Here is a 19586-nt window from a genome sequence, read left to right on the forward strand (position 1 = left end):
TGCTCCTGTTGCCTCTAACACTGTTCCATCATAATTTCTTAATTTTTGAATCAGTTTTTTATTTTCTTGATTGCTTGTTTTGGTCTCCTGGATCATATAGATGTTTGGCTTTTCTTTGATTAAAATATCTCTAGCTGCATTGGCTTTGAAAGTGGTACCAAGGCCGCGACAATTCCAAGAGACCACTATCATTATTTACTGTTGTGCTGGTGGGAACCTCCCTTTCCTCTTTGCTGACTTTTTTCGTTGTTTCCTGTATTTTTCCCAAGGAAGGATTCCATTGGTTGTTGAGTTCCTAATGCCATTTCTTTAGCCGCTACCTCGTCTCTTATTTCCTTGTTGGATTTTCTTCCCACTTTTTTTTGCTGATCCAAAGTTTGGGGGTTTTCTTTAGCTTGATTTCTAGTTAATATGTGGTCCACTAAGGGAGGAGGTAGAGGGGAAATAGGAATAGAGGAAGAGGGTATGTGGGCAAGGGAGTTGGGGTTAGATATTGGGGATCTGGGAGAGGGTGGATCATTAGGGTCTTCCAAGGGCCCAAAGGGATTCGTAGATGTGTGGAGTGGGGAGATAACCTTCAATGAGGGCTGAGAAGTAGTCTCATTTGGTTCTTGAAACTGGGAGGCAGTTGATATTGGCTGCTTATTGATGGGTTTTTTCCTTTTTACTTGTTCCCATGTGTTCTCTTGTTCTTCTACATTTTCATTCTCTTTTTTTTTAAAGACATCTATTAGCAAAATGACCATACTCATGACATACCTTGCATTTGAATGGTATCTGCTCGTAGTCCAGCTGCTGTATATGTGTCCACTGATCTACCTTGATCTTTATTGCCTCTGGAAGGCCTTTTCCAAGATCTACTTCCACACATATTCTAGCACATGCATGCATGTTATCCTTTGGTTCGCATCTGTCTATATACTTGCCCACTGCATTTCCTATAGCTTTGACCGAATCATCTCCCAACAATGTAGCAGAAGGTGTGGTAGTCTGACCTAGACTAGGACTGCGCTTGGCACATCCATTTCTGGATCGAAATCTGGAGTCCACCTATTTAGATATAAACCTCTGGAATCCATGAAGTATGGTCCATTTCTGAAGATCAAATCTCTATCTTCCTTTGATTCGAAGAGGAAGGTATAATATCCCCTTCCACAAAATCGTATTGCTATTTTCCCCTGAATGGTTGCATTCCAATTTCTTTCGACCCATTTTTGTACTGATTTGGGTGATGGCCATAACCCCGTGAACTGCCCAACTAGTCCACGTTCTGCCAATGAAAGAGCTGCTCTTCGAGGGAGAGCAGGTGGGAGAGAGATCTCTGGTATGTCCTCAAGCTTCTTTACAAATTTGTTGATTGTTGGCCTGTTCCTTGGAGCTCCATTCGCAGCAATCAGGGACGCGAATGCTTCTTCGTTTTCTTCAGTTCCTTGGTGCCTGGATGAGAGGGGGTCGCCCTCCTCAGAGGGGTGCATGATTAGAGAAGACTCAGCAGTAGGAGGCTGCCGAGAGAGGCCTGCAAAATCAGGGAGGCGACTAGGTTTGCACAGCTGTCAGGCAGACTCAATACCGGTGATATATTCATCACTATTGTTATTGTTGTGCCCTTATATTATTATTGTTAGGTCGACTTTGATTATATTGTGACCCGTTAGACTCCGATATATAGAAAGGAGGTTTAGTCATTTGTATCATCGAATAATTGTTCATTTGTGTAATGTAAAGGAGGTTAAGCCCTCGAAGAGGCTGATTTTGAAGTCATTGATCTATCTTTTCTATATTTTTTTGTGAGCTGGTTCGTAACAAAACTACTTGCAAAATTAAAGCACACCACATTTTCTTGAAAAGAAACATACTGAGGCAACAAAACAAGGCTTTGGGAAACCTACTAAAGTGGATGTGGCATGTTAGAACCCTTTTCAAATATCTTGAAATGAAGGCATCTTTGTGTCTTACTATCTCTCCTCCCCCAAGTCACAAATGTTGGCAAAGAAAATAACTAAGTTACCAATGCTTTAATCCCTTTTTAGCACCTCAGTGACAACAATGCTGAAAATGTTGGTCAAAATAAGTATTTGGGAGTCCAAATAAGCAGAAATCCTAGGAGGTTTGATAGCAAAGAGTTTTTTTATTTTCCACAAAATAGGCACTCATGGTCGTTCCAACACGGACTATACTGGGGTTTCCACATGAAACCAAATAAATAAAACAGGTTAGACTGACAATGGCTGGATATTTTAAGAAGAAACTAAACAATAAAACATGTCAAACTAACAATTGAGTGCCCTATTAATACAAAAAAAAGTATTTGAACTTACTCGCAGTGCAAACAGTAAAATTGGCCCATTCCAGGGAGATCTTCATCGATGGGTAGAGGCTTTCTTTCGTCCTCCGACTTATTATGCAAATCCTCGTAGACAACATCGTCGCGTATTGGGTTGCTAAGGTAGACAAAGAATGGTGATGTAGAGAAAATTTAAACACAGAGAGAAAGGATATCTTTGACGAGGAATTTGGCACGACGTGCAGATTTGTTAGCGAGCCTTCTCTTCTTCACTCTTTACCTGCTACTACATGCAAAACTCATGTCGCCATTGCATGTGCAGTTGGATATTTGACCTCTCGACCTTTGGTTAACTAGCCCAGGTTCGAGACTTCTTAAGGTTTGGAAATGAATTAAAAATGTTATTATAACCCACTATCCACATTCACATCCTTGTTTGCGTCGCTCTATATTCATCTACACTTTTATCAACTTGTCTTCACCATTTTAATTCAAATGCTACTTTTATTTTTCATAGCAAAAAATAAATCACATAAACCCTTCATTCATTTAAACCTATTTTATTAAACTAAATAATCTAATTTATAGAAAAGAATAAAATTTCAATTCACTACTTTAAAAACATCCCTACATGGTCATTTTACCCATTTAAGAAAACTCTACTTTACCAATACTTTAGCCTCTTATTCCTCATGCCTTCCACATTCACATGCTTATTTGCGTGGCCCTATATTCATTTAGACTTCTATTAACATGTCTTTACACCGTTTTAATTGGCAAAAATTAAATCATATAAATCCTTTGTTCATGTGAACCTATCTTATTAAACTAAATAATCTAATTTATAGAAAAGAACAAAATATTCAAAAAGTCTCAAAATTTAGTCGGAGTAAATCTTGAAACCCTAAATTTAGATATGGGAAAGAGTGTTCTCACTGTTTGAAAAAATTTCAAGCGAGGAAAATTGACGTCACATGAGCCAACTAAATATATACCCTATATATATGCGCCCATAAACCCTGAGCTAAACCTCTCGGGCCGACTGTCTTTTTTTTGTTTTTTTTTTTTTCGTTTTTTTGTTTATCGACGCAGGAGGCGAACGGAGAAGCTCAGAAAGAATGGGTGGGAAGTGCCCTCACAGAAGAGTGAAGAAGAGAAGGCTCGCTAACAAATCTGCACGCCGTGCCAAATTCCTGGTCAAAGATATCCTTTCTCTCTGTGTTTAAATTTTCTCTACATCACCATTCTTTGTCTATCTCTCTGTGTTTAAATTTTCTCTACATCACCATTCTAAATTTTCTCTATATCACCATTCTTTGTCTATCTCTCTGTGTTTAAATTTTCTCTACATCGCCATTCTTTGTCTATCTTAACGACCCAATACGCGACGATGCTGTCTACGAGGATTTGCAGAAGCCGGAGGACGAAAGAAAGCCTCTACCCATCGATGAAGATCTCCCTGGAATGGGCCAATTTTACTGTCTGCACTGCGAGTAAGTTCAAATACTTTTTATTTTTCTGTATTAACAGGGCACTCAATTGTAGTTTTGTGATCCTTAACAATTATGTTGCATTGGGCAGTCGATACTTCGCTAATATTTCAATCAGAGACGAACATTTCCAAACCAAGCGCCACAAGAAAAAGTATGTACTTCCAAGCTAGTCCTAATTATGCGTTCTATTAGAGGGTAATTTGCCGTTTTCCTTTTGAATTGTACTACCAAATTCCAGTAATGAAAATAAATTCAATACAAAGATCACATGTCAAAAAAATATATGAATAACAGATAAGCTGTCGCTACGAGGATAAGGGTTAGCAATAGTTTGGCCAAAATAGCAAAAACTAGAAACCTAAAAACCATTTTACTACAGATCCCTGTTACCATTGAAATAAAAGAGACGAAGGCATTTTAACATCATCGACAATTCTCAGGGAGTAACATGAGCCTGTCAAAGCCACTGAAGACCAAAACACCGTCACTTAAACATTTTTTAAGGCAGCATGACCCCTAGGCACCAAAGCCAGAAATCTACCCTCGCAATCGACCAATGGGGTGTGCAGGGGTGGACATAACCCCAAACCCTCAAGAAAATTAGCTTCCGAAATCAAGAGCTGCAGGACACAACAAAAAGAAGCCCATCAAGGAAGCCATATTGTGTGGACGGAGTCTAGTGTATTCATAATATGTAAGGTGCCCCTTATACCAGAAACCTCCAGAGTCCAAACATAATCAAATCCTAAAACAAAGATACAACTGCAAGTTGAACACTCAACAAGCTGCCACATGACAGCAGAGACCGAAGACAAGACTGGCTGAAATAGAGATGCCATCCCTTAGAAACCTTTGAATGATAAATTTTGTTTCCACAGGGATATCCAAAATATGACACCGAGGTTGCATCCAATAGGAGCAAATTAAAAGAACCCAAAGGCCAAAGCTACTAAGCAATTGACCTCAGGAATTCCAGTTGGTTCGGTAACTTGTTGCCGCAAAATTCGGCTCGAAGTAAAGGGTGTAACGTGAAAAGATAAATGTTCCAAGTGAACACATAAGGCCAAAAAAATTTAAATCTACTTAGTCTAATGATGTTTTAACTTATAAATATTTCGATTATTGATTAAGGAGGAAAAAGTATTACACTTGCAGTTGCACTACAAAGAAGCTATGTCATGGAAAGACACTTCTCTCACAAGATTTAATTACGTATCGATTATCTAAGTGCATAACCAGTTCCAAAGGACCTTGCACCAAAATAATTAAATGATTGTTCTAATAAACCTAATTATCTCAATAACAATGCTGATGCATTTTGAGACCTCAAATAACTCTCATTTTCGATACATCTCAATTATTTGCACTATATTCAAGATACAATTTCAACATACACAATTTATCCTCATTTTATTTGATGTGAAAGGTATCTATGAGGAGAATATTAGGGCCAAACATAGAACGAATTGACTCAGTACTCATTGGCGTCCAAAGAATGGTTAGATGAAATTTATTTTAGCAATAGAAAATATAAGAGAAATACAAATCACTCCATACAACCAAATAATAATTAGAGCAATAGCTATTTGATATATTCTCTGTCAGAATTGTTCCTTCAAGAGTTCAATCCCAAAGGGGTCCGGGAATATTTAGATTTGCTGCACCTGTCTTCCAAAGTACAGCTCTCACTTTCAAGTCAGTACTTGTTAGTTCGATTGGGGTTGTTCCTGCAATATTTTACAAATCTGCGCACAAAATTAGCATATCTTCTCCAAAAATTAAAAAATTAAAGATATTAAATTTAGAGTTTTAATTGGTGCCTTAGTCCACTTGGGAGATATGGAGGAAGAAGCATGACGTTGAAAATATGGAGATTATTAGGGAAGTGGAACATTGAATCCTACTAATCAAAATATTCAAATGTGAAATCTAAATACAGATACGAGTGATCATAAGAATGAATTCTCAGCATTTAAGTATTCACTATAAGTCAAAGAAATAGAATAATTTTCATCTTAATCAGATCTGCTCAGTCAAGTTCCGGGTTTGAAGAATTTCAGATAATCATCATACCTACCCAAAGGCCTAAAGGAGTTACCTTCATGCCCTAGGATCCTTATCCTGTATAACTCTTGGAGATTAGAAGGAAATCTGCAGCATAACTACACTATGATTTTATTTGAGTACACAAGGATGCTGATTAGAAAATCCCACATGAAAGGAAGAAAGAAAAAGAGAATGGTGAGAGAGACAAGAAACTGAAGAACAATCGATGCTTGAATTGTTCTATTACTCCTCCTTTATGCTGATGATCTGTTCCAGATCTGAAGCCTCAGGCTAAATTTTTGCATGCTTTTACAAATAATTATGTGCTCCAAAATTATTATGCTTTTCTCACAAACAGATCTGATAAGCATGTGATCTATTCCCTAAAAGAAATTCTACTTGCATGAACCCGAAGGGCAATAGGCCAGAATTGGGTACTTCTTGATGCTAAAAATTTTCACTGTATGAACGACGTCGTTAGATGCAATTATGGCATCTCATGCACACTGGACTGAAAAAGAATTGCAACAACATCTCATGCATGGGAAGTTTGGAGTTGTAAAGAGCAATGGGTCTAATAATTGACTCCATGAGGTGAAGTTTGGACAAGATGTCCTGAAACTGACTCTGGAAACACTATCTCTCAATGAGGGCGAGTGAACCATATCCTTTGTTGGATTGAGGTTAGAGGGCCTCTCGCATACCAAAACAAGGCACCATGGACTGTATTCCCACGTAGGTGTAAGCTACGGTGATCTCAATCTTGACACACTGATAGTATAAATGTAAGTTTGTAAGAAGATTTCTTTGATGCATTGAAGACCAAAAACGGGTAAAGGCAATTGTGATTCCTAATAGAGGCGTGGAATTCAAATAGGTATGGCAAATAAGGCAGATCTACGAGAACATGCAAAGATTGAGGTAAAAGATGTAGAAAATTGTGCCAATCTGTAGCCCTCCCAGTTTCAAGGTTTTATCATAAAGTTTAATGCCCTCAGCCCCAAACAGTTAGCTGATATAAAACTTATAATGCTAATTAATTTGAAACATTCACAGGCTATTCTACTTCCATTTTACTTTCAGCTGGTACAAAAAATTTATGCAAGCATTTAACCCACCGGAGACAAGTGTTTTTGGTCAAATAGACCCTGGGAAAACCCACATGGGGAAACCAGTCTTCAAAGAGGATTTATTAGCTTCTTAGGAAAATTAGTACAGCCATTAATAAATACAATTTTTTACTTATCTCTCCCTTGGAAAGAGTGTCTTCCTTCTCCTAAAATTCTGGGCCACAGACTGTCCTCGCTGTTCAGAAATTTTCAGACCTCTATACAACCTTTACAGCCTAGAAATTAATGCTTGGTTTTGACTGTTCTTTCCTAGAAATTCGTGCCACAGATTGCTGTTGATTGCCTCGAATTATGTGCACTCTGAAGCTTTTCTCTGCCATGAAAATCACTGAACCAGGCCTCTGTTTATACCTCAAACAGTGTGCAGGAATGCGCTGGCTGGCTCCTCAATTTTCGTGCCCTTCCCTTGAGCTTGAACTCAGACTCCTAGAAACTCGGGCCTGCTGTAGCAAATATTCTCAACTGTAGATCTCTTCTTCTCCTTGAGCCTCCTCCTCCTCTCCCTCCTTACTCTCCTTCTCCAAATGCTTGTGTGAAGAATGAATGAGTTTCTCTTGCCTTTTCTCTCTTTTTGTTTCTCATTAGATAGGAGAACCCTAATCTCAGCCCATGAGATCAATGGTGGAGATCATTCCCTCACTTGACACCCTTTTAATGAGGTCAACAGTGGAGATCATTCCCTCACTTGACCCCCTTTTAATGTGGTCCCCCTCATTAATGACTCCTAGTCACTTTATAACTCTAGTTCTGTACCTTGTACTTTTTCTCCACATCAGTCTGCTTTAACATATAAAGTGTCTTTAATATTAGAAAGTACTTTAGTACTTTTTTCTCATAAAGTCACTTTAAGACAAAGTGACATTAATATAAAGTACCTAGTACATATACCACATGAAGTGACTTTTTCTTTGCGACTTTAATATAACCCATAAAGTCACATGCCATTAAGGTTATTAAAGTGTCTTCATAGGCAAAAAGGCTAATTCACTAGGAAACACTTCCTTGGTATCCTTAATATTTTTAACACTCCCTCTTATCGAGGAAGGTGTTTCTCACCACTCCCATCCTATCTCTGAAATACACTTGCTTTCCCCTTGGCAATGACTTGGTGAGAATATCTGCAACCCGTTTATCAATGGATATATATGGAAGCCTCACTGCTCCTCTATGAACCCAAATCCCTGATGAAGTGGTATTTGATCTTTATGTACTTTGACCGATTATGAAACGTGAGTTTTATGCAACTCTGATTATCACAGTATATTGTAGTTGGTCTCAGCCTCTAACCAAATAAGCCACATATCATCTTGCGAAGCCAAATATCCTCGCAACTGGCTTGACTCGCTGCAATATACTCAACCTTCGCTGGGCTCAGTGCCACTGAGTTTCCTGCTGAACCACAACACAATTGTCAAACTCAACATGAAGCAACATCTGGAAGTACACTTTTGGTCACTAGCATTGCTTTCCCAGGCTGAGTCTATACAACTTGTCAACTTGACTCCTTCTCCTCGGATATAGTCTAGACCATAGTCAACTGTGCCCTGTAGGTACCTCAACGCATGTTTTGTAGGCACCTAGTGCACTCTTATGGGCTCCATCATAGACTGACAATGTATTCATTGCGAAATAGATATCCGGTCTAGTGTTGACCAGATACATCAAAGAATTGATCAACTGACGATACAAGGTGGGGTTCACCAATTGAGAATCTGAAGCATGCAAATTGTTCCAGTTGGTGATCATAGGAATATCCTTAGGCCTGCAACCCTCCATTCAATATCTCCTTAGTATGTCCCCTACATACCTGCCTTGGCCCACGAAGATATGCCCATCCTCTTGCCAAAACTCCAACCCCAAAAAGTAATGCATCAATCCCAGATCAGTCATATCAAACTCAGAAGCAAGGTCCCTCTTGCAGTGTTGGATGAGTATGTCCTGTTCTGTAATAAACAAGTCATCCACATGCAAAACTAGAATGAGTGGATTGTCACCAACCATGATAAAATATAGGTTTGGATATGCATCACTCTTATGGAAAGCCATCTGCTGCAAGTAGGCATCTATCCTCTCGTTCGATGTTTGCTTCAGTCCATATAACTCTTTCTTAAGCCTACACACATGAGACTTTCTCCCATGCACCTCAAAGCCCTGTGGCTGCTCAATGTACACCTCCTCCTGTATAACTCCATTGGGAAAGGCGGTCTTCACATCCATCTGGCGAATCCTCCAACCCATCTCAGCTGTTATAGATATCATTTCTCTGGTATAAGGAGCAATTGGTGCGAAGGCCTCCTCATAATCAACTTCCTCTACTCGTGAGAACCCTTGCGCCACAAATTGAGCTTTGAACTTCTCCACATGGCCATATACAACATGTTTGATCTTGTAGAGCCACATGGAAGTCACCATCAACTTCCCCTTAGGTATCGACACTATCTCCCACACATCATTCTTCATGATGGAGGCATACACCTCCACCATGGCATCCCTTTAGATTTGCTGACTAGTGACCTCCTTATAGCTAGCTAGCTCTATCTCCACTACATTTTCCACATAGCCACCTAACCTCTATGGTGGTTTGCTCTCCCTCATTGACCACTTGGGTTTCCCCATTGCCTCTTGCGCTTCCTTCAGGGTCTCTCGAAGCCATTTTGGCTTTCTCTTCTCTATAGTAGCCTCTTCTAGTGGTATGGTAAAATCCTTCACTAGACCCTCTCCTCCAGATGAGGAAGCCCCTCTTGTGGTCTGTGGTAAACCTATACTTTGATATCTTGTGCCCGGTGATACCAGACTCTGTGAACCTGTCACCACAGAAGTAGGTGATCCTTCTAACCCTAGTGTACTACTTGAAGATCCTAATACTTGTGGTGTGGCCCCTTGTTGAAGAGCCTGTTGCTCTACTTGATCAACCTCCTGGGACCTCCTTAAAGCCTTCTCCTCCTCAAACCTCACGTCCTTAACTTTCCTTAGTGCAAGAATGTATATACGGTAGGCCTTGCTGGTCTCACCTGTAAACCACAAAGATACCCTTCTCTACAGTGGGTTCTAGCTTCATCCTCTTCTCCTTTGGGACGTGTGAATATGTAAGACATCCAAAAATATTGATGTGCCCAATCTTAGGCTTCTTCTCAGAAAAAGTCTCCTTAGGATTCTTACTCCCCGAGACTCTATGTGGGCTCTTGTTCTACAGATACACTGCAGTGTTACATGCCTCAGCCCATAAAGAGAATGGTAGCCTCTGATCATGTAACATAGCTCTAGCTGCGCCCACTATGGCCCTTCTCTTTCTCTTTGCCGTTGAGAAATCCATTAGGGCAGGAACTTTGGGTTTTACTTGAATTGATTTCTCTTAATATGACATTATCTCGTGACATTTAATTATTAGTTCTTCTTCCAAATTATTTTGTAATCAATAAACAAGAGGGTCACAATATGTAGGCACACAGCTAGGGTAAAACCAGGAAAACCCAGTCAAGAACTCTTCCTTCAGTAGATTCAAATTTAAGTTGAGATGACCAAGACCCTTAATACCTAAACCAAAGACACCTTCCATCCATCAAGTCAACCTTGTTCCTAAGTGACACATCATGTTTCGGTTCTGCAGTCATATCATAATCTAGTCCTATAGTCTTGTCAAGCTTCGATTTTGTATTCATGATATACTTTAATCTTATAGTCTTGTTATGCTTCAGTCCTGTGCTCATGCCATATTTCGGTCTTGCAATTTTGTCATGCTTCAACTTGTAATAACTTCGTTGCCCTCTGCAATATATCCGAACCTCTGTTTTCTGTCTTTGTTGGTTCGAGTTCACATTGGTATTTATAGTCGTTTCTGACTGTAAATGAGTTGACATGAATAATTTGTGGAAGTCGACTTGTGGAGGATCAATTTGGAGGCCGACTTGCAAGGTGACTTGATGGAGGAGGTTTTGACATGACAAAATAGATTTTTATTTTGGACATCATTAACCCAAGAAGGGATTCTCTACATGATAAATTTGATTTTGACTCAACAAAAATCCTAGAGCACTCAATGGGTGCTTGGACTTATTGAACATTGACCCAAGCATGAAACCTATGCTTTAATAAGTCAATTTATTAATAATAATTTTTTCTTTTGACAAATATATTATATCAATACTCAAGTACAATTATGAAGACCGACACTAGTTACATTCTTCAACACTCTGTGTTAACTAGGGAGGTATTCATAATTACGTACATATGCAGGTACATGGAAGATTTCAAAATGAAATGAACTACAAAGAGTTCCAGCATCTTCAGTGCTACGAACTATATACCTAACTAGTGTAATTTATCCAGGTGGGACTAAGATGGATTCAAGCTTTTAGCCAATCTAGGTACTATCAAGCTTACTTGCTAACAATCAACCCAGGGATATAGGTGCGTATCAAAGGTTGAAGCTCCATGACTAACACCACCCTCCCTCTTTAGGATCTAGACATCAACACATAGTCCGACCAGATGTCCTCCCAAGCATCTTGTCATAAGATGCTTCAACTCTCCTTGTAAACTAAATCGGATATATCCATTTGTTAAAGCATGCTTCCAAAGTGTTCAATCTTCTAGTGGATAGATTTTCTTGTACAAACACAACCCTAATTAGTAATAAACTTTCAAATATACATACAGGTAAACACAAACCTTCGGGGTCCTCATTCATTCAGATGCTTCTTATATCATCATCAAATTATCCAATCTACAACTTATCAGAAGCTTTCTTCTTCTTTCATTTCTTCACAACACCAAATACATCTTCATATTTCCTCAAGTCTTTTGTTTGCAACTTTAGGAATATTTATTAATTGTACTTTTGCTTACTTCAAAGTATTCATAATATGCCCTCCCTCTCAATTGGAGAGATATACCCTTTCTTCTATCCAAACTCCCTCTCAACTTAGGGAGATCAACCACTTCCTTCTTACAATCTTTCAAGGCTTTATTTCTTTCTCATGCCATCAAGGTCATCTTGATCATCATCACTCTTATAACTTCTTTCATCAAGCTCATCAATATTATCATCCTTAACTACGAACATCCTCAACATCTGCAAAAATTCAAAAATAGGTACAACCAAGTACATGTATACAAAAACATGAAGTCAACTATATCATGTCATCATAATGAAAGCATCAAGTTCTTCAATCTAGTTAGGTTCATAATTAGTAGGAGACTCATATTCTAGACATCAACTTCTTGCTAGGGTTTTGTCATAAAGCCTAGACTTCATTTTCGAAACACAAAGCCTTAGGTATCAACAAGTCAATTAAATAATAATTCAATCATAGTCTTATGCATCTAGGCCTTCAATATTACTATCAAAATGATAGACTCTACTAGAATTTATTACAAACACTAGATTTTCATTATCAAGGCTAAATCATATTAACAATCGAAAACAATATCATCATGTCTCAAACATATTAATGATCATATTAATATATGCATATCTAGGGTTTCATCAACTTATCAAAACTCACTTCGGTACATCCTAGACACAAACATCAATATATCAAAATTAGATATACAACACTTTTAATCAAGCTAGGGTTTTGATTATACGAAAGAATGCACACCTAGGGTTTCATTCCTAGGACATGGGTTCTGCTTATAAACCCTAATTTACCAAAACCTAATAGTCTAGGGTTTCAATTCATTAGCAACAAACCCTAACTTATCTAAGGTTACAACTAGGATTTTGTCATAATAATACCAAAACCATAAATATTACGAGAATAAACTTTTCATCATTGGTTCTTTATTAACAACCCTAAGAGGACTAGGGTTTCAATATTATTGTCAACATATCCCGAGCAAGGATAGAATTTCATTGTACAAACCCTAAGTAGACTAGGGTTTCATTGACATACCCTTAGGTTAGGGTTTTATAGTGAACCCTAAGATTAGGGTTTCATGAAGAAAGTAGATAATATGATGAGGGTTTATTTAATCAAGAGATTAATTACCCTAACAAGAATCTTTATGATTCAAAAAAAACCTAGACATGAGAGAGTTAGTAAAATCAAGTAGAAATTTAAACGATCCTACTTTCAATGAAGAACATTTTTTACATACCTTGCTTCTTTTACAACCCTTGTAGGGTTTCCTTTTAAAGCTTCTTTCTCCTTTTTGAGTTCTAGTTGCAAGCTTCTTCTTAATATTTATATCTGCAGTCTTAATTCTTTAAGGAAAATTCTTGAGTCAACAATAATAAAGAGATCAAAGTAGAATACTTATCTATTGTGAGAGGGGTTTCTTTTTGTAGAAGCTCATTATTGCTTATATGTATCTGCAACACTTGCATGACAAGTATATATATATATATATATATATATATCTATATCTATATATATATATATATGAACTAGAAATTTTCAAACCCTAAGTCATTTTTCAAAATATTAATTCTAGGGCTTCCAATTTATCCCTAGAATGCCTTCAAACTTTAGTGACTAAAAGCTAAGGTTTGCTTAGTACTTAAAGATCAACAACTTTCAATAATACAAAAACTACAAGTTCTTGAATCAATAAAGAAATTTCAAAGTCCTATACCAAATTAGCAAGAATGATTATGCATACCTCAAATTATACTTACCTCAATTCTTCAAGATATAGGATGCTTGTTGCATTCGTTGCAAACTGAAGATATAAAGTTAGATGATTGAAACATAAAATACTTGACCTTTGAAGAAATCTTTATGGCTTTTTCATATGTTGGAGCAAGACATTTGAACAATTTCTTCTTCACTGTTGTAGATTGCTTCCTTCCTTGGGACATAGATACTAAGCTTGATACTTCACTTATCACTGTAGTTTAGGACTTCTGAATTGGATCTTACTGTGTTCCGGGGAATGAAGATATATTTAACCAAGATTGATGGACTGTCCTTCTGGATAGGGCTTTCTTCAAACATGGTTATGTACCTCAAATGTTAATCATTAAGGAGACTACCAATGTCGGCTCTCTTTCTTACTGATCAGGCTTGAATTATATTTACAGGACAACATCCTTTCAATCTCATGGCTTCTATACTATTCAGGACTGTAGATATTAGGTATGTTGACAAAAGTTCGGCCTTGAGTAATTTATGTGCTAAGATCTTCGACTTCTTCTTGAAGGTGAAGTTGACTTATATTTAAATCTTTCAATGTATACTTATGCTTAGAATCTTGAGGGAGGCTTGGCTCCCTTCTAGGGTGACTGAGATTGCAAGATACATTTTTTTATCAAGCTTGTAAGGCCTCGCATTGATATTGGTCCTTTATGTGATATACAAAGCATAAATTTAGTTTCCCACAAGTGAAAACACTCTTGAATTTTAACTCTATGAGATGACACCATAAATTCAGATCTTTTAATGGAGATTTCAGACCTTGAGAACTAAACTTAGACCCTCGCTCTTCTTACCAAGATACTCCCCCTGCTGTAGGCTATTAGATTAGATCTTCGGTCCTTTAGAACAGAAAAGAATCTTTGCTATTTATGCTTAGGTCTGCAGTATAGTTACTATAGAGATAGTTAGAGTATGTGCCTAGAATTTGGTCCTCCTTGTCCTTAGTAATTCGGTCCTAGGTGGATGTCCTTCTTTTCTTGTTTTGAAGCCAATGGTGACCTTTTTCCCGCCCTTACACGAACCTAGCTCTGATACCATGTCGAGAAATCCATTAGGGCAGAAACTTTGGGTTTTACTTGAATTGATTTCTCTTAATATGACGTTATCTTGTGACATTTAATTATTAGTTCTTCTTTCAAATAGTCTTGTTCTTATCATCAAGACTAATGCCAATTAATAAACAAGAGGGACACAAGATGTAGGCACACAACCCAAAACCCCTCTTCCTTCAGTAGATTCAAATTTAAGTTGAGATGACCAAAGACACCTTCCATCATTTAAGTCAACCTTGTTCCCAAGTGACACATGTTTCGGTTATGCAGTCATATCATACTCTACTCCTATAGTATTGTTAAGCTTTAGTCCTGTATTCATGCTATACTTTGATCTTGTAGTCTTGTTATGCTTCAATCTTGTACTCATGCCATATTTTAGTCCTACAATTTTGTCATACTTCAATCTGTAATAAATTTGTTGTCCTCTGCATGATATTCGAACTTCTGTCTTCTGTCTTTGTTGGGTCGAGTTCACATGGGTATCTATAGTTGTTTCTGACTGTAAATGAGCCGACATGAATAAGTTGTGGAAGTTGACTTGTGGAGGATTAATTTGGAGGCCAACTTGCAAGGTGACTTGATGGAGGAGGTTTCAACATGTCAAAATAGATTTTTATCTTTGACGTCATTAACCTAAGAAGGGATTCTTTACATGATAAATTTGATTTTGACTCAACAAAAATCCTAGAGCACTCAATCAGTGCTTTGACCTATTTGACCCAAGCACGAAACCCATGCTTTAATAAGTCAATTTATTTAACTATAAATTTTCCTTTTGACAAATATATTATATCACGACTCAAGTACAATTATGAAGACCGACGCTAATTACATTCTTCAACATCTGCCACCCCATTCTGTTGGGGGTTATAAGGAACTATGTACTCCTGATGCGCACACTCCTACAAAACTCCTTCATCTCCTTCATCTCCTTGGAGGTATACTCACCTCCATTGTCTGATCTCAACACCTTGATCTTCTTGTTGAAGAATTAAGGGCACTGGTGTTTGTTAGGATTCTTCACTGCTTGATAACAATTTGTGAAGCACTTTTACAATTATCTTAGCTTGATCTTCTTCTTCTTATTAGTGTGTGTGTTTCATCAAACTACTACCAGAAACATAAAGACAAGAACACAAATGTTGGATCTTTGCCAGGGCCAAAACCTCTCTCTCTTAGAGAGGAAAACCATTTGGTAAGTTTCTCTTATTGAAGCTTCTTATTGATCACTGCCAAACCCTAGACCGTTGACTAGGATGTCCTCCAAGCACAAGTCAAGTCCTCTCCTCTTTTCTACTCTTTGTTCCCCGGCACGTAGACTTCCTCCTTTCGACACTTTGCTCCCCAACACTTCATCTCCTTCTTTGTTTCTTGTCTAGAGATAGACCTTCCTTGAGTGAGCTTTCTAGATGAGTTGTTCCTCTTCTATCCTTTGCTCAAGTAGACTTCTTCAAACGAGATCCTTCTTGAGATATGGGTGTATGATTGTACTGCTGTTTTGTTGCCCTAGTTTTCTCACGTTTGGAGGGTACCCTTAGCAAATTAGGGTCCTTTCACCTTTGCTAGAGAGAGAGACTTCTTCGCTTGACTTGGGAGGCCTTGTAGGCCTAATATCTAGCCCAAACACCAACGAATCTTGCACTAAAAGGTTATTGTTGTTATATCCGCAATCTGTCCTCCTCCTCCTCGCACGTGTGACTGTTTCTAGCCCTAGAAACAATCCCCTACACTTCAGTCTTCTTCCTCCTTTCTTCGCTTGTCTTGGAGACCCTTAGACTTGCCTTTATCCTTCACTTTCTTGACTTCCACCTTCGTTGATTTCAGAGCTTGCATTATATGCTTTATGAGGGAGTGGACAACCTCTATATATAGAGCACTGTCCCTCCTCTAGGCCGACATTCTGTCTTCAAGACGACTTGACCATATCTTCATTATTTTTTTTGTTTTGCTTCATTTGGACGACGTTGCTGCATGGAGAGGACTTGGACTTTGCTTGGAGGTATTCCTTTGTTAAAATTGGCAACTAGGGCCAAACTCCATATGGGTCACCTCATTTATGGTAGCTGATATTTTTCCTAGATTCCTCTTGTCGAGAGGTGTAGGATTGATTGAATGATCATTCGATTCCAACAAGTATTTATTGGGATATGAATATATTTGTATTTTCTTGACAAATTGTCAAGGTTGGCCAGTAGTTAAATGTGTGGCACACATGTCCAATGAATCATATAAATACAAGAGAGGTTGATTCATTTTCTCATCATCTCATCTCCACATCTCTTCTCTCTCCTAGTCTCTTGGGTATGCATAGGAGGAAGAAGACTCTCTCATGTGGGAAGAAGAAAGAGGACGCAGTTAGGGCAGCACACTGTGATGTGGAAGAAAGAGGATGCAGGAAGGTACAACAACACGTTTTGGGTGCTAGAGCACTGCGTTGACTAGCATATAGGCTCCCTTGATTGTGGATTTGTGTGGGGAGTCTCTTTCTTACTAGCCACGATTCAAATCAGCCTTGTTGACCTCTGTTTGACCACTGTTTTGGGGCAGTGTTGACTGGTTAGGGCTGACTGCAGGAGTTGATATATTGACTGCTGTTTTGACCATGTTTTGAGGACTATTTTGGGCTGCTACTTATTGCTGTTGAAGACCGAGTTCTTCAATTTGACTAGAAGTCAATCTGGGACTGTTTGACCAAGTTTGACTTTGCTGACCCGGGGTTTGTTGCTTTGCTGATATAAAATTACAGAATTATGATTTTGTACTATTTCTCTCTGTTGAACTATTTAAGATAAAAGAAGATTTGATCAAAGGGTTTCCCTGCATTGGGGTTTGTCCTTGGCTAGCCGCCACATCTTGTGTCTCTTGTCTTGGCTTGTTTTCTGTCGATCGTTTAATGTTCTATCTACACTTTACTTAATGTATCGCTAATAAAAGAAGTAAATTGGTCTAAGCATAGAACATACCATAATTTAACATCCTTTGACCTTTATAGTATTTTATACATAGTGTAACATGCCCTCAAAGGGTCTTACATAAATACATTAACTCTTGACTTCCTAGAAGCACTTTAAACATGTGCTTGACCTAATTCAATGAGCAAGAAACTCATTGACAAATATCATAAAAATAATTTCTATTTTCTTGAATAAATACAAAAGTCAAACTTACATTTATGAAGACCGAACCTAGTTACATTTCCTTCAACACTTCTTCCCCGTTTGGTTCTCCACAAGAGCCTTAAACTCTTGGAACCTCTTAAAGACCACATCCTTGGTCTTCAGAAAGAAAATCCAGGTCTTCCTAGAGTAGTCATCAATGAAAGTCACATAGTACTCATGTTCGCTCAATGATACATGAGACATAGGACCACACACATCAAAATGTACCAAATCTAGGATACCGGTTGCTCTGTTGTCACTACTTGGGAAATGTGTCTTGGTGTCCTTTCCCAAAGCACACCCCCTTCACACATCATGATGATCCGTGCTGAACTCAGGTAAACTTGTAACCATCTCCCTTAGCATCCTGAAAGCTCCATGGTGCAAGGGCCATCCTCTTTTGCCATATCTCACACAACTCGCTACTGTTGGTCTGCGCCACTAAGGCTATAGTACGTTGAAACATAAACTAGTAGAGTCTCCCACTGCGGATTTCAATCACTCTAGGAAACTCGATACTAGATCCTTTGGGATAAATGAACACTTGTCCACCTCGGAACACCACCTCATATCCCTTGTCCTCAATATTGGACACTAAAATCAAGTTCTTCTTCGGCTTAGGAACATAAAAAACATCTGTCACTTTCAGAGGATGTGAAGGCTCCCTCTGAAAGGATACTGTCCCCACTCTTGCTGCTTTGACCTTGGAGTTATCTCCAAGCACAACCTCCAAGTCAATATCATCCTTTGTGAGACTCGTGAAGTGCTCTCTCACTCTAGTCATATGGCAAGAAGCTCCACTGTTTATGAACCACACACCAGAATATGTGACACTAGGGGAAAGGTTCACCACTAAGGAAAACTCTGTCAAATCTAGAGGCGAACTCATCTACCTCTGCCAAAACTGCTACACCCTTCTTCTTGTTGGGACACTTAACAATATAGTGACCCAACTTCCCACAACAAAGCATTTCACTTTGCTCATGTCCTCCTTGGCCTTTTGTTTCCCCTTCTGTTGCTTGGCTCCACTATAAGACCCCTTCGTGGCCTTCTTCTCGCCCTTAGTTGCGACGTAAACATTCTCCTCTTCACTTACCCCACCACGCTGACTTCCACTCTTGACACTCCCCTTGGTCTCCTCCTGGATGAAATCATTCCACATCTTCCTCTAGTCTAGAAAATGCTTTGGCAACAATGGCATTTATGAATCCATCCTGACCAACTGGTCCTCAGGGATTACCTCTCCCATGACAACCAACTCATCTCTCACCTGAGTGATTTTGGTGAGGCATGTGGTCACCAAGTCGGTTTTGATCATCTTGGTGTTTCTTAGCTTCTGCCTCAAGAACATCTTGCTATTCTCATTCCAACTCTGGTGTAGTGTGACTAGGGACTCCCACATCTTGTAGGTAAACTTCTTCCTGGTCACCTGAGAGAATAAGTGGTCTTTGATGGCATCAAGAGTGATTCTCCTTGCTTTCACATTCCTCTTGTTGAAGTCCACCAACTTAGCTGGATCAGTAGGAGGTTGCACAAGACTCTCTGCTGTGTCGCACACTTGAACTTCTTCAAGCAATAACATCATTCTCTCCTTCCAGGGGCCAAAATTTTCGGCCCCACTCAATCTGTCTTCCACCCTCAAACCAATTGCCATGACCATCACAACCAACACTAAATTTGAGATCTGTAAATCCCAAAATATGCCTCCCTCTCAACAACAAGTCTCTGGGTATTTGAAGGTAGTTTTGGTTCATTGTTCACAGTCTTATAGCATAAGGTAGT

At 38.7% G+C, this 19586-nt stretch overlaps 1 protein-coding gene across 1 annotated transcript in view; it reads left to right on the forward strand.

The window, feature by feature from the left end:
• The first annotated feature begins 3301 nt into the window (after positions 1-3301).
• The window catches only part of LOC149235385 (zinc finger (C2H2 type) family protein), a 188652-nt gene continuing 172367 nt past the window's right edge, over positions 3302-19586 (forward strand). Inside the window, exons 1-3 of the mRNA XM_089372096.1 lie at positions 3302-3487; positions 3669-3777; positions 3866-3928. Of these exons, the coding sequence (XP_089228222.1) occupies positions 3403-3487; positions 3669-3777; positions 3866-3928 (257 nt within the window). The 5' untranslated portion in view covers positions 3302-3402. The remainder of the gene's footprint in view (positions 3488-3668; positions 3778-3865; positions 3929-19586) is intronic.

This window comes from Pinus tabuliformis, chromosome 8 (assembly GCF_031772625.1).
Source record: "Pinus tabuliformis cultivar Carrire ecotype Pingquan chromosome 8, CPIR1, whole genome shotgun sequence".
Lineage (NCBI taxonomy): Eukaryota > Viridiplantae > Streptophyta > Pinopsida > Pinales > Pinaceae > Pinus > Pinus tabuliformis.